Genomic DNA, 15,476 nt, shown 5'->3' with positions numbered 1-15,476 from the left:
TTTTCTTTGTGGTTAGCAAACTACAGTGGTGGGGGGTAAGATCAAAGTCAAATTTAATCGCTGATTTGGAGAATTGTGACACCCCTCTACAAAGCATTATGACATCACTGTGAAGTTGTATGTGAAATGTTACCACTTCACCCTTATACACTCACAAATTGCCAGTTTCTACATAATGCTGCTTTAATATTTCTGCAAACCACAGAGACATCCACCATACTACCATATTGTACCATACTGACATTTGTACAAAACTTGTCATCTTATGTTCACATTATGCATTTATTATATGACTTTCTGCCAAAATGCTGTTTGTTAGAAAGACAGATTTTGATTTTGACTGTTTTTAATGAGACCTTGACAACCAAAGCAGCTCTTTCAAGCCAAACCATGATGTTTTCCAAACCCTAACCCCAAGCAAGTGTGTTTTGTGCCCTAGCCTTACCACAGTATAAGGATGGGGTTGTGCCAAGATAAAAATAGAAAATGGAACCTAAAGTTGCACACATTTTGAATTTATCTGTCGGTCTTCCAGGGAGATACTTGGCTAATTTTTTCTGGAGATGGTGTTTGGCTTTGAGCATTTGTGGTGTGTAAAACTTTTTAAAGTGCAGATGAAAAATGTGGTGTTGGAATTTCTACCATCTCTCTTATAATAATGACAATTGGTTTGTTTTTGTTGAGAGGTGTACTTTACCGTTTATTTTAGCAGTGTATTTTACTGTCCAAGCATCCACCAGATCTGAGCTGCTAAAATTGGTTCTGAGCCATCTGAGCATTTTTGTGTGTGTGTGCGTATATATATATATATATATATAGATATATATATATATATATATATATATATATATATATATATATATATATATAAATGGGAATGCTGCCACAGCTCTTTGGCCTCTGGCCCTTTGAGAGATTACTGTGATTGGATTGGCATGGTCAGGAAGTTGGCACAGATTGCTTGTGTTGGCACAGGAAGCTGCCAGGGGATGATGGGAAATAAAGACATCATTGAATGCAAATTGTCGCACAGAGGTAGACACAGAGAGAGACAGAGTGAATGAAGGAGAAAGACTGTTCCTCATCCTAATGTTGGCACAATGTAGTCCCAGCCATATATCCTAAGTCTTTTGCAGAGTGTTGTTCCAAGATATTTTACTAGCTTCTTCTTATTCATTTTTGTTGATTTATTATCTTTTAACTCATGTGAAATATCAGATTTCCTTGTATGATGCAATGTGCAGCTTTGATCAGCTACCTGGAAGCAAACTTGTGATGCACTTGAGCCAGAGAAGGCAGAGGTCCAGTCCACCCTGCTTTATCCTTGGACTTAAGAACAAACAGACAGCAGATCAGGCGGCGGGCAGGATGGAGGTGAACGAGGTGGAAAAAGAAACTCGGATGAGTCAGAGTTCAGAACAGAGAGAGGGAGCGAGACAGGGGATTTGCAGGCTGTTGTTTCAACAAGCTGGAGAGGTTGCTCTGCAGAATAACATCCTTCCTCTGTGCCAGAACAAATGAAATCGGAGCCGTGATTATTCTAACCCTGTCCACGGGTTATGATCGAGGTTTATGTTATTTAAATCAGATTTATGGTCCAATCCTTGCCAGTGTTTGCAGCCTTCCAGACACATTTTATATCAGATTACTGACTGTCTACATGTTGGCGCTCAACATGATTTTATAGCCATTTTAGCTGTAAAAATATGGCTGGGGGCTTTCTAAAGATTGAAAGCAATCGGCAAGATAAATGTTGACAGTGTACGCTTCTGCAAACCAGGGATATGTTGGAACCTTATATTTCTTTATGATGCAATTTAAATGTTCTTGGATTATATTTCAAATTGTATGTTGTGACAGCTTTGTGCTTATGGTCAGGTTAGGTTTAGGCACAAAAACCAGTTGGTTAAGGTAAGGACAAGGTCAGGTTTAGGCTTCTGTTGCCACAAAAGCATCTGGAAATTGTTCCCCTTGTAAAAAAAACATCTGGTTTTGTCTCCACTGTTAGAGCTCTTAAAATGTCCCATCTTCCTGATATCCAGCGGTTTCTTGCTTACAAATGTTGAAATGCAGTCTTAAATGGTGGCCGAAAACATGGCTACCATCATCCATCCCTGCCACCACTGGACAAAGGAATCAGCTCATACACGTAATGTGAACGAGATATGACTCATATCGTTAAAATGCTAATAAGGTATGAATGATACCTTCACATTATAACGTGTCTGTGGTTTGCAGAACACCAAATTGCTATTTTGGTGACTTTGCTGTTGAAACCCATATGGTCATAAAAAAGCATCCAGAAAGCACATCTGTCTTATGGACGCAAATGGATTCATATATAATTTATAGGTGCAAATAGCCACAAAGGTTGAATTTGCATTCCCTGCACGTTGTTAAATCTAGGTCCATCATATTTTACTATAACCAGTCTTTCTTTTTGCTGAAAAACTGCAACCTAAGAATGACAAACAAACTCTTTCCCAGACAACCAATTGCCTCTCCTTATCCTTCAGGCATTCAAATATTTCAGTTACTCTCACTGGAGCTGTGAACGGTCTATTGTTTCCAAGTGCCTCTGGGTGTATTAAAGATCCTTGCATATCACTGCTGCTGATGGAATCTGCGTAGCGGTGGTATGGCTCTAGTCTAAATTTGGATGGGGAGTTTAGGAGTCATTTAACCCTGAAAGCTGATCAACCTCACAGTGGTTGGCAGCCTCCTTATCCACTATCTATAACGCCAAAATAGAGCGGCTCTGCTGATGCAACTGGGGATTGGGTGTCTTGCTGAAGGGCACTTTAACACCAATTTCTGTGTGAATGCAGAGCACTGAATCATCTCTCTCACCTCAACACGCCCATATTATCCCAAACTCCCCTTCGGTGTTATGAAGCACTAATTGTTTCTGGTAAACCTGCGATAAAGGTTCTTTTGTTCACCTGGGAGAAGCAGAAACAAGCTGCTGGCACCGTAACATCGTCTTTTTAGATAGCATACGGTTGTCTCCTTACAGATCCAGCGTGCACAGCAGACACCTGTCAAATCTTAGTCCAGTATTCACTCTACTTTTGGCTCTGTTTTTGGTCTCTATCTTGTCCTGAGGAAAGTATCGGGCTCTTTAGCTGCTCAATGCTCCACATTACCAGTTCGTCTTTAAATCTGTTGGCCATTTGGTGCTTCATTTGTCTTCTGGCCGAGTTTTCCGCAGCAGTTTGCTCTAAAACTACTGCCAGCAAGTAGTAAGTAGAGAAAGAAGAATGATATAAAGCTACCTTAGCGAGCAGCCCTCTGTCGGCCAAAGCAAACACAAAGAAATTTAGACAACTGAAAGACCCCACTGCATTGTCTTTCTTGCTACATGAAGTATTATTTAACTTTGTCTGTTTTTAATGCACTTAAATACAGGGACAGTTCCCAGACAGTTCCAGCCATGGACAGGCCACCAAAAACTAGGGGCTGTCCCTGGAGACAGGTACCTCTGTCAGGTTGGATGCTGTTCATATTTGAACTGATATCGATACCAAAACTGGTGGCTGTAATCTGGTACTTTTTTTTTGCATTCTTCACTCTCTCTGGAATTAAAAAAAAATGTGATTACAGCTGCACAAAATAAGTCACCAAATATGACCTGGCTTCAAAGGTGGATAACATCAACAAAGAGAGAGAGAAAAGCCCATTTATCTCAAAGCTACATTTCAACCCTTGGTGAACGAGCCGGGTGCTGGCTGTGAGCACTAACCTAATGCAGGGGACCTGGCTTTCAGGCTATCAAATGTGGTGGACAGCTTTAGGTGACTCCTCAGGTTTGTTCATATGTTTGCTGTACAAATATTGCAGCAATGTTTCCCTGACTCACTCTCTCTCTCTCTCAGGTACCCAAATTTGGCACCGATTGATCTAACCTGAATTGGTACTCGACAGTCTCACTCGACTGACCGACAGCAGGGGAGGTAGTTGAGTTAAGAAGTCACAATCTTCTCCTGGCATCTGTTCTCTTACATTAACCCTGACTGACTCTGGCCTACAGCATGAACTAAACGCTGTTGTCAGGTTGGAGCAGGCTCAGATTGACCTGGATGTCAGCCAGTCATTCACTCCCATGCTTCTCTGTCAGTGTTTTTCTGGCTGCAGCTCAGAGATTTTATCTTAAATGAAAGATAGTTTAGATCGAGGGTGGCAGGCAAGCCTCATCATCCGTGTGATTTATTGTTTGTTGGTGTATGTAAAAGGCTCTGAGCATGTAGGCACGCCTCGTGACAGACATATAGAGTGTAGGCTGTGTCTACAGCAGCTTTCCGCTGATGTTTATCATTTCTCCAGTCGTGCGACTGCAGCTGCTACCAGGAATGACTGACAGGTGAGTTTATATCTGCAGAGAAGGAAATATCTGTCCTCCTGACGTGCAGACTTGAAGGAGAGACAAAATAGAACAGAAAAACACTAAGATGAAACACTACAGGTCGTAGCAGGCTAAGCCGCTTTGTCTTTCATTGTTTTTCTCTTGACATGCTCTCCTTGAGCATCCTTCATGCTCCGGTGCATCACAAGCATGTACTTGGAAATACTGAGCCCCATGATGCACCTGAGAGTGTGTACATGTGGAGAGCAGGGTTTAAAGCAGCCCTATTCAACTGGTGGCCTGTGGGCCAAATACGGCCCTTTACTGACCTCAAATCAGTTCAATCAATTATGAAAAGTGAAAAGCAAAGTGGAGAAAATCAATAAACATTGTTTTAACACATTTAAATTACAATCTTCACAGATCAGACAGGGGCAGTTCATTTTGTTTTTTTTTTAAATGTGGCCCTTCTGAAAAGTTGAGTTGGCCTGGTTTAATGGATGGTGAACATGGGTTTTAAATGTGGTTCCTGGCAAAATGGAAGTTACCACTGTACTGACATGTATGATTACAGTGAGAAACGTGCCATCTTCACTGTTAACACAGAGGAGTACAGATAGTTGATGTAGGGTTTCCCAACATGGTGCAGCGACAATCTCAGCAAAACCAATGAGCAAGAGGCGGACTGAAAAACAAAACAAGAGTCATATTCCTTGTAGGTTCCCAATTTCACCTGTGAAATGCCCCTGTCTTTTAAATGTAAATGACCAGCAGCAACAGCAATGTTGTTCATGATGAACTCAATAAAACAAAATAGCAAAGCTAATCCAATTTACATTTAAATAACTAGACAAGCGAAATCTGAAATCATCCTTCGTGCCAAGAAGATGTTTGTGCCAAAATTGAGGAAATTCCCTCAAGCTGCTCCAAATATATTACGTTCACAGGAATGGGCTGGAGGGACGAATGGACAACGGGAAAACACAATAGTTACAAGAAGGAGACACTATAGTTACAGCCGGTGAAAAGGCACAAAGTTGAGTCTAAAAGTCTTGAAACTTTCTGCGTGGACTTAAAGGCAGTTAAAACAAGACAGGAAGAGGAGAAAACAGAGGAAAAGAAGAAGGAACTGGTTCAGTCCTGTGGTCGAGTCAGATGAGTGAATCTGATCTGGCTTGAATGGTCTCTCGTTTCAGTAGAGACCTCGGAAACACGATCGAGACTCAGTTTGTTGGGAATGTTTTTGCTCTGTTTGAGTAAGACAGGATCTATTTACTGTATATTGTTAACTATAACCAAACAGCTTGTCATTTGTGCAAACAAGTTGACTTGGTGGCCTGAGCCGACATTGAAATCTTGCACATGTGAGGAGCCAGGAAGAAAGTTGAGCCAATACCTGTACCCGTCCACAGACAGTCTGACACAGACACATTGTTGCATGAATTCACGACCTAAATATTTGTCCGATATCAGTTCAAACCAGTTTCCAGTGGTTATTTAATCTGACGTTTAATATATCATGCCTGCAATTTTTACTGACATGGAACTCTGGTACCTTTTTCTTTTTTTGAATGCATCAGTGTTTTTTATATTTCTGTTGAGAAACTGTTTTAAGAAGATTCTAATCTGAAATCTGGCTGCACCAGAACATTTCCAAAACAAGGTGTCATTCTTCCCTTCCACCGTGTGACATGTTACTCATCAGTCTCTCTGTTAACTGGAATAAAACAAGGCTTTCTCCCTGAGGGCTAAAGGTGTTGCTTGGATGTCAATCTCTTTTAACACATCAGTCCTAAAGGCATTTATCCTGCTCAGGCGATAAAGCTGGATTAACACTTGTCTGGACTTTACACTATAGGTGTGTGTGTGTGCGTGTGTGTGTCAGGTGAGGGTGTAGCCTTAATTTACCTGGTGAATGAGGTGGCCCATGACGGTGCGTCCTTCGGTTGACCTGAAGGTGTGCTGAACCTGTCATTATAAGATCAGATGGTCCAGCCCCCAAAAACTGTGAGTTTCACCTGGAAGATGTCCTCAAACAGCCAGTAAAATGGTAAATAGCAGTTGGACCAGAGCTCCCTGTCATACTGTCATGGCTTACTAGGACACTCCAAGCAAACAAGCTATGTAACACCTTAGCTTTTCCCATCGCTCCAACAAATGTTGGCAATGTACTGTACTGTGCCCATGGATATGTTGAACTCTTCATGTTGCAACCTAACATTTCTTTAGGTTCTTTCTTCTCTTTTATGTTGTGGCGTTGCTGTATTCATGCTCTGGTTAGGTTAAGGCACCAAATACACCTGGTTAGGGTTGGAAATCATCACGTGTCAGCTTCAAATACCTGTTTTAGTCGCCACACATATAGCCGGTCTTGTCAAAAACACCTTTAGAGAGGCTACATGATAAAAGCAGAAGTAAGAGACATTCTAGCACATTAAGTGAAGTCATGCACACGGTTATCAATGATCGGTTGACAGTTAACCATTGACATACTACAGCACAATTTTGACAAATGTAACTTACAATGCTGTAGCATTAATTAGAATTAAGAGACACACTTGACCGTGAAAAGCAGTCCTAGACAAGGGCGTCTACATGCTTTTGTCCGTATGATGTTAGGACCAGCTTGGACCTCCAGCTTGGTCCAACATGCTATAAACTCGTCACGTATTTTCAGATTAGATTAGATGGGCTTTATTTATCCCACAACGGGGAAATTCACAATGGCTCAAGAAGCAACAAGTACAGGAAGAAGTATCAGGCAAACGTGCATACAGTTAAAAAGAAAACAAATCAAAAAAAGTTGTGGAAAGTGATTGTTGAGGTAGTGCTTGAGTTAAAAAGTCTGGTGTCTGTGGAAATAAAAGATCTGCAGTCGCACTCCTTCTTACACGGTGGGTGTAAGAGTCTGCTGCTGAAAGAGCTGCTCGAGGCTTCCACAGTCTGGCGCGGGGGGGAAAATGTTGTCCATGATTGACGTTAGCTTGGCTAACATCCTCCTCTCACCCACCACCTCTATGGAGTCCAGCGGACAGTCCAGGACAGAGCTGGCCCTCCTTAACAGTTTGATTAGCAGCGCTGCAACCTCGGCAGCAGACCACTGCATAAAGGACCACTGGTGCCACCACAAGTGTCATAAAATGTTCAAAGTAATGTCCTCTGCAACCCAAAGGACTTCAGTCTCCTCAGCAGATGGAGGCAACTTTGGCCCTTCTTGTACAGGGCATCAGTGTTGTCAGTCCAGTCCAGTTTAGTGTTGAGGTATTTGTATTTTGCTGCCATCTCTATGTCCAAACCCTGGATGTTCACTGGTATGATCTGTGGTGTCTTCCTCTGGAAGTTGATCACCGTCTCCTTTGTCTTACTGCTGTTTATATGCAGGTAGTTGCATTCACACCACCTAACAAAGTCACGATTTATGAGGAGACAGCGGTGTTTTTACTGTTTCAGCCATAGGCGGTTCACTACAGAATGAAACTGTGCTCAGAGTAATGGAAAATGTTGTTTGGAAGAAGGGAGAGGAGCAGTACACCAGGTTTTATCTGCAGAGTGTGCATTATTATTAATTAACATGCCTTAACCAGAGCCTGACCTGTGCTCCTTGAACAACGCACACTGTTCCCTGGTCACACTCCTCTACCTCATCCAATTTAAAAGTAATTAGAGCATATTTAAACCATTTGTGGCTTTCACTTCACCTACACTTCAATTTAATTTCTGCTGCATCGCAGACGTGTCAGTCAGACTTCGGGGCTGCGAGTGACCTTTCCTGGCCAGCTTTTGGACCCAGCACTGCTGCTGCTGGGGAGGATGTAGGACATGGAGAGATTGGAGAGCGTCTGGCAGCTCATCTGTCACGTCCACCAACACCGCCAAATTGTGGGGGCGGAAGAATCCGAATCCCTACCAGTCACTGCTGACCTCCCTGCAGCGATACAAAGTGTGGTTTTGTGTGCATGTGTGTGAGTCAGGTTTTGTGGTCAGAAATGCTTGTTTCTGTCATTAACATGACCCATTTAGTAAATTTACTCACAGGAGGAAATGCATGTTTGAACTTTATGTGTCTGGATGATGAGAGATTTGACTGATGTGTTATAGTGCTGCAGGCCAGCTGAACACTGTGTGGTAGAAGAATAATTCAGTATGAACCAGTTTAGCTTTGAAATCATTATCAAAACTTAGTTATTTTATAGCATAATATCTAATATATAATGTATTTTCACCAACTATTTCATTTGCTGTGCTTTTATATGCTGGATTGTATTTAGCTGTTGTGTTAGCTGTTGTGTCTTTGTTTTGAAGAAGATGAACACATGGTTTTTTATTCCAAATAACTGAAGATATAAGAAAATAGACACCATTTTTTTCAGGTTCTGATGATTTCTATCCCTCTATTCAAGCTCTATTTATCTAATGTACGCAAATCATCAAAATGTTGTCAGTAGTCTTGCTTTTGTAAACAGTTCTTACTGGAAAACGTTTTTGATGTAAAGAATACCACAGATATAAAGGATTCAAAACATGCAGAGTGGATCAGCAATGAAATGTGGGACTTTTTTTTTTTTTGCACTTTAGACTTCTGGAATGTATTGCAAAATGAAACCAGTATGTCAAATCCACCCAATTTATCCTAATCAAAGCAGAAGTGAAAATGCTTATGTCACACTCATAAAATAACATATTGACATATTGACATATTGATACCCTCATGGCACAGAAATCTTGCTCACTGAGTCTGATGCCTTAATGATTCTATTTGTTAGAATGAGATAAGAGACAAAACAGTTCATCCAATCCTGAAAACAAGACGAGAGCGAGGAGAGTTTCTGCTGCTGATCAAGGAGCTGCAGCTGCAGTGTTTTGCAACCCTCCTCCTCTTCCAAGGGCCCCCTTACCCTGCATGTTTCAGATGTTTCCCTGATCCAGCACACCTGATTCAAATGATCAGCTCGTCACTGAGTACTGCTCACATCTGATAAGGACTAATCCATTTGAATCAGGTGTGTTGGGGCAGGCAAACATCCAAGGGAAGCATGGCAGAGGCGCCCAGGAACACTGCGCTGTACTGGAACCACACACTGAAAAGTAGACCACCGACCTCTGCTGATCTCATACTGACCTGGCAGCTGGCAGTCTAGGAATGGACACACAGCATATGCACACCATCACATCATCATCATCATAATCATTTAGGAAAGGAAAGCAAAAATGCAGAAAATCAAACCTACCGTGAAAAAAATGATGGCAGAGGAGAGTTTTGGAGTCAGTGTGTAAACATGGTCCACATGGACAAAATCCAGTTGTATTTATTCTCAAACACGCAGTTGATAAAACTGCTCGGTCCAGACATACTCAAAGCTAAATGTTGCAATCCCATTTTTCAGTGATTTTACTGGTAACATTGTTATGCTGTCACAGAACTGCTGTTACATTCAAACAACAGAATACGATAGCTTTGATGCATTTAGCATTCATTAGACAGACATCGAGACATCAGGGAGGCTATGTTGTCATATATAGAGATTTAAGAAGGGTTTCATTGCAGTAAATTGCTGAAGTTGCGCTGTCAAAAGTCATCACGCAGTCAGTAAAACAGAAGTCTGTGTGGACCAGACTGCGACTGTTTTTCTGTTACATTCACACAAAATGCATTCCATTTCCCCCCCATGATGAAATATTTAGAACATTTTTGCACATGTAGTTTATTGCTGCCATTTGTTTTTTGTTTGTTTTTTTTTCAGCTTTTAATTTTTCACATTTGTATGTTGACTGTATGTTGATCACTGCCAGCTGTTTTATATAATAATCAATAAAATAAAAATCATACTGCAGTAAAACTACTACTAGCACTAGTGCTGCATCACATCTGTCATATAGATAATGTTTTATTCTACTGTACATTCCTCAAATTCAAGATGAATCACATTTGTGTATCTGGCCAAAAATGACCGGACTGAATCATAAAAGAAAAACATTGGATTTAATATATTTTGGTAGAACAGAAACATTTTAGAAAATGTAATGCAATTTTTGCACAGTGGTATTTGAAAGTCGATGCACTATGACTGACTTTATGAGCCTATGATCCAAGACTTGTTTTATATTGAGTCAGGTTTAGTCATGTTTCAATAGCGTTTCATTCAAACGTTAATGACAAAAGTTCAGCATTTGTGAGTGAAGATTGGTGCCAGTGATATGTGTCTGACAGAGCTTATCTTGAGACATGTATGAAGTATTTTGGTGCTTTGAGTGAGTTTTGAAGATGAGACTAACTATTTGGCCAAGATGTATGTTGGTAATGCAGACAGTGTCCTCTTCCCACTGAGGAGGACGCTGAGGAGGAGATTGAAAAGGAGATCGAGGATGACACCATGCAGGAAGTTGAGGAAAAATAAACGGATCAGGCTCAGAGTTCCTGCAGTCGTAGTTTCCTGATGAAACTTCTGGAGGAAAAGCTTCTGGACGATGTTCGCAATCAGCACTCTGTCTCCAACAGAGGAGAGTACTGCTACACTCCTGTTTATGAGGTAAGAGATAAACTAGTACCAGCGACGCTTTGCACAGACATCAACACAGTGACAAATTCAGTGGTGTTTCATTTAAGAAAGACGACAGTATTGGATTTAATTTGATCTTTTTGTGATGGTCATCACATATCATATATCACTGGCTGTTTTCAAAAGAGTATTATTCCACAATGTGGTTCATTTTGTACAGCTGCAGATGCATAAGAGTAAAATATACAGGCTAGTTTTACACACGTCGTTCAGGAGTGAACATATTCTTTTAGAAAACCTGCAAATGGTCAACAAACTAATGTTTGTTTTATGTCTTGCAGAGCTTTGTATCGGAGAGATCAGAGAACTCTTCTGCTCTTCAGGAGGCTGATGTTCAGGATCAACCATCTGCTGCTGAAGAGGCTTTGGAGAAGGAAGAAAGAACCAGAAAAGATCTGAAGGACGGACTATAACAGTGCTGTCTGCCAGCAGCAGAGGAATTCGACTGTCTGGAAAACCAACAACTGGCTTCTGAGAACAATAGGATGAGGATGCAAGATGAGAAACAGCTTCGGGAAGATGCAGAAGCTCGTAGCAGACTTGAGGAGCTGTTAGGAAGGAGAAGGCTCCTTTCCCCAAAGCATAAAAAGATACAGATGCAAAAGGAGGAGCTCTCTGAGAGCGCTCAGATGTCAAATTGAATCTGTGGTCTCCATCATTCAGGATCTTGAAAGCAGTGTTAAAACAACATTGTTTCCTCACTGCAGGAGAAAAATGACCAGTGGGCTTCTGACCTCAAAGAAGAAAGAACAAAATACTGTAAACTCCAAATGGATTTGAAGACTACTGTCTCCCAACAGCAGACGGAAGCTGAAGAACTGGAACATCTGACCACAGCTCAAGTCAGCAAGAGTCTCAGTTCACAGCCATGCAGACGTCCAAGACAGGACAGGTAGGACTTGAAGATGAGTTAAAACGGGAAAAGTTGAGAAACTCCGAGTTACAGCAGAGAGTTGATCAAATATCCTCAGCTCTGACTAAAGAAAAGACCACATGTGAGAGGCACTGTGTCGAGCTCCAGGAAAGCGCTGGAGGGAAAAGCAGAAAGTTGCTGCAGCTCTCCAGAGAGCTCAGCACAGATGTCGAAGTTATGGGAATATTAAATAGTCAGCATCACAAAATTTCCCAAAAGCGCAATATTCAGAAACACAAGGTAGAATTCCTTGACACACAGGTGAAACATGTAACTGATTACAAATCAGAATGTACCAGCATACCTGGCATTTACACACATCCAGAAGACATTTTCCCTCTGAGCACGTTATTTATCACAAAGTCTTTTATTTTATTCACATATTCTCTTTCTTAACAATCCTCTTTACTCTTATTTTAATTCTTTTTTCCCTTTTGTTCTTTTTGTTTGAAAAGTCATTTCAGTTTGTATTTGAGTGCATTTTATTAGTGAGCAGACATTTATTTGAGTAACTGAATTTTTAATCAAGGAGAAAACAAAACATTAAAGTGACACTAAACACCAGTAGTCAGTGATGATACACCAAATGAATGGTGTTATCTTTCCAAGTCCCCTAACCCCATCCTGACCGCTGACACTGACTCTTTTAAGCGTAATCACAACCTGAATAAAAACTGGATAAAAATAAACAATTTCTCTTTTTCTTACTGGACAACAGCAGCTCCACACCAGAGTGCAGCCAGAAAATTAGGAAAGCAAGAAAGATTTCGTCAGATTCACTGGACGCTGATCGGTGTCAGAGCTTTTCAGGACGTGTTAGTCATGGAGAAGGCTGCCACAAAGCTTGTTGAGTTGCTGTGTGCAACAAAGAGCACTGACAGTGGTCCAGGGTTGTTAAACTGATCAAAAAGGGTTCACTTTTGCCAAGAGTGTACTCTAAACTAACCACCACCTGATTTCTTTTTCACTTGTGACATTGTAGTCCTGCAGCTCACCTCTGTGACACCATCATTTCATTTGATTTCTTCTCTGTTTCATTCCTACATAGCTGTTTCTGTTGTTTATTCCCCTTCCTTTGTCATACACCTCGCATTACATGATGTTACTGTGGTTTGTTCATGGTGTACTCGGTTCATGTTGAACACTGAGGCGTCCACTTGCAGGTGTTTAAATCAAAAACAAGACTAAACTCTCCTGTGGTCAGTCCTCCACAGCACTTTCCATTATTTGGGATTTATTTTTAATTTTAAGCCCTCATGCTCAGGATAATGAAACCAGCGCCGTCTCTCACTGTGTACACTGTCACTTCCAATTATTGAGAATAAATACAATACATTTTTAATCCGGGATGCCTCCCTGTGTGATTCCTCCACGCTCCTCTCCTGTTCTCGGGACCTGCAGGTGGCGCTGTTCCGCCCCTGGTGCTTGCGGCAGAAGACGCTCGCTCATGTTCACACACACACAAAGAGAAGGAGGGAAAAGGCGCATGTCATTGTCCCGCAGCCCGGAGAGCCGGGCGGTGCTCCTGTTGTCTGAAACCTCTTTTAAAAATACCGGATTTTACTCTTTTGTTGCCTTTAAACCGGCCGATCTCCATAATCATGAACCGATAGTGCGCGACACCTGCCCTCTCTCTCTCTCTCTCTCTCTCTCTCTCTCTCTCTCTCTCTGTGTCTCTGGGTCTCTCTCCCTTTTGTCTCTGACATCTCTGCGGCTCGCACCCAGCAGCGCTGACGAGGAGGAGGAGGAGGAGGAGGAGGAGCGGCGTGTACCTGACACCTACAGCCGCGCGTCGCAGCTCTCTTCTCCCGCAGAACCAGCCAGGACTGCCCCCCCCCCACCCCACTCCCACCCCCCCTCCTCTGTCCGTCCGCGCGTCAGTTGACCCGGCTCTCCGTGCGGTTTGAACGGGCGCCACTTCTGCTCCCGCTGACAGACTGAAAACTCCTCAAAAATCAAATAAGACAAGGCAGAAGGAAGGGGGATCCGCTGAGAGCTGCACTTTGATTCACTCGGACCAGAGATCTTCAGGGGCTTTCTGAGTGACTGAGGAGGGGGAAAAAAAAGGACTAGACTTGAGAAGATGCGTCTCCCGGAGCTCCTGTGTGTGTTGGTGTGTGTGTGCGCCGCACCGGGCCCGGTGGCGGGGTCGGACAGGAGCTGCTCCGACCTGCCGCAGTTCTACACCGGGAAAGGGTTCACGCTGGCAGACGTGCCCCAGACAGAGATGTCCGGTGAGTTTCGGCGGAAAATGATTCTCCATAAAATAAAAAAAACAAACAAAGAAACAAACAAAAAACACACAATTTTATTCAATTCACAGCACTTAACAAGTCAGTTTGTATAATTATTATTCCAAAATGAAATGCTTGCTTCAGTGTAGACTAGTTCTGGTATGATGAGGTAGTCCTGTGGCAGCAGTCTATGGGGTTTCTATTATTTATTTCGCAATACTCCTTTAATATCATTAGGTTATTATTTTTGGATGCATTTGCACCGGTTTTCATGTTAATGAACCAGCATCTGAAGCTCATCTGCCAAGTGAAAAGTTGTACGAACTTGTTTTTATTGTTCCGTAAAGGCGTGTTTGCTTGCATTAGGCTGCAGTTTTAAGTGTCTTACTGTGCAATTATCCAGTCTCTCCAAACCCTCCTGTCTTCCGTTTCCCTCACTGAAACCGAAGTGTTTCCCAGTCTGTAGACCCCCCTGCACATCTCTCCCACACTCCTTTCTGGGGCATTTTCATTGTTCTGCTGAGGGCAGGATTGCAGGTGGGTGTAAGCCATGTGTCTTGAGGCGCTACCACAGTCTATTCAGGGCATTTGTGATTGTTTGCTGAGGCTCAGGTGTTAAAAGCTGTTTGCTTAATGTAACCTGCAGAGGGAAATATAGATTTGCTTTCTGCCTGTGGCTGCTCTTCACTCCATGTTGAATAGTGACACTACACTAATGTGTCTCTGGCATTTTTCATTGTCTGCTCTGCTCTGGACTGCAGGTGTGGTGGTGTGTGTGTGTGTGTGTGTGTGTGTGTGTGTGTGTGTGTGTGGCTCAATAGATGCTGAAAATGCCTGTTTTTGTCATTTGCATAAACTAATAATTTAGGCTAGCCTGGGGCGAGAGCGAGCACAGCTCAGCCAGCTCGCAGCACAAGCTGCTGTAATAAAGTTGAGCTGAACAAGAGGAGGGAGTCGGAGCTTGTTGTTCCGTTCTTTTCTTTGGTTCCGTCCCGGCACCCTCTCAGTGTCAGTCAGCCGGCCAGTCAGCCATTCAAGCAATCATGCATGAAATCAATCAGTCGATTACGCAGCCAGTCAACTTAATCAATCAGCTCGAGACTCAGTCAGTCAGCCGGTCGGTCCACCGGACATCACACTTCAAAGTCTCTGGGTCTCCTCTCTCTGCATGGTCGCCACCCTTCACCAGAGCTGATTAAACTGTCTCGGCCTTGAGGAAAGTGCACAAGGAGGAAAACGTGAAAGTGGGGATTGCCAAATTGAGTTGTTTCCCCCCCCTCTGAGGCCGATCATCTGTCGCTCTCTGCCTCCTCACGTATTTCACTTAAAGATCCACAGAAAGCCAGGGCAAGGGAGGGGATGAAAGAGAGGCGAGATCGAGGCGCTCTTCTGTGCTCAGTGTGTACCGTCTGAAGGTCATTTCACGGCGT

The 15,476-nt window shown here is 42.6% G+C and overlaps 1 protein-coding gene across 3 annotated transcripts in view; it reads left to right on the top strand.

The window, feature by feature from the left end:
- Positions 1-13,293: 13,293 nt before the first annotated feature.
- Positions 13,294-15,476, top strand: part of LOC119029205 (glypican-1-like) — a 41,898-nt gene continuing 39,715 nt past the window's right edge. For all 3 annotated transcript variants that reach the window (XR_005077923.1, XM_037115882.1, XM_037115883.1), the window contains exon 1: positions 13,294-14,046. Coding sequence is in view for 2 of the 3 variants with exons in the window: in XM_037115882.1 (XP_036971777.1) it covers positions 13,896-14,046 (151 nt within the window). In the remaining variant the exon portion in view is untranslated. The remainder of the gene's footprint in view (positions 14,047-15,476) is intronic.

This window comes from Acanthopagrus latus, chromosome 11 (genome assembly GCF_904848185.1).
Source record: "Acanthopagrus latus isolate v.2019 chromosome 11, fAcaLat1.1, whole genome shotgun sequence".
NCBI lineage: Eukaryota > Metazoa > Chordata > Actinopteri > Spariformes > Sparidae > Acanthopagrus > Acanthopagrus latus.
Note: the sequence above shows the minus strand (reverse complement) of the source record. Positions and strands in the feature narration are given on the sequence as shown.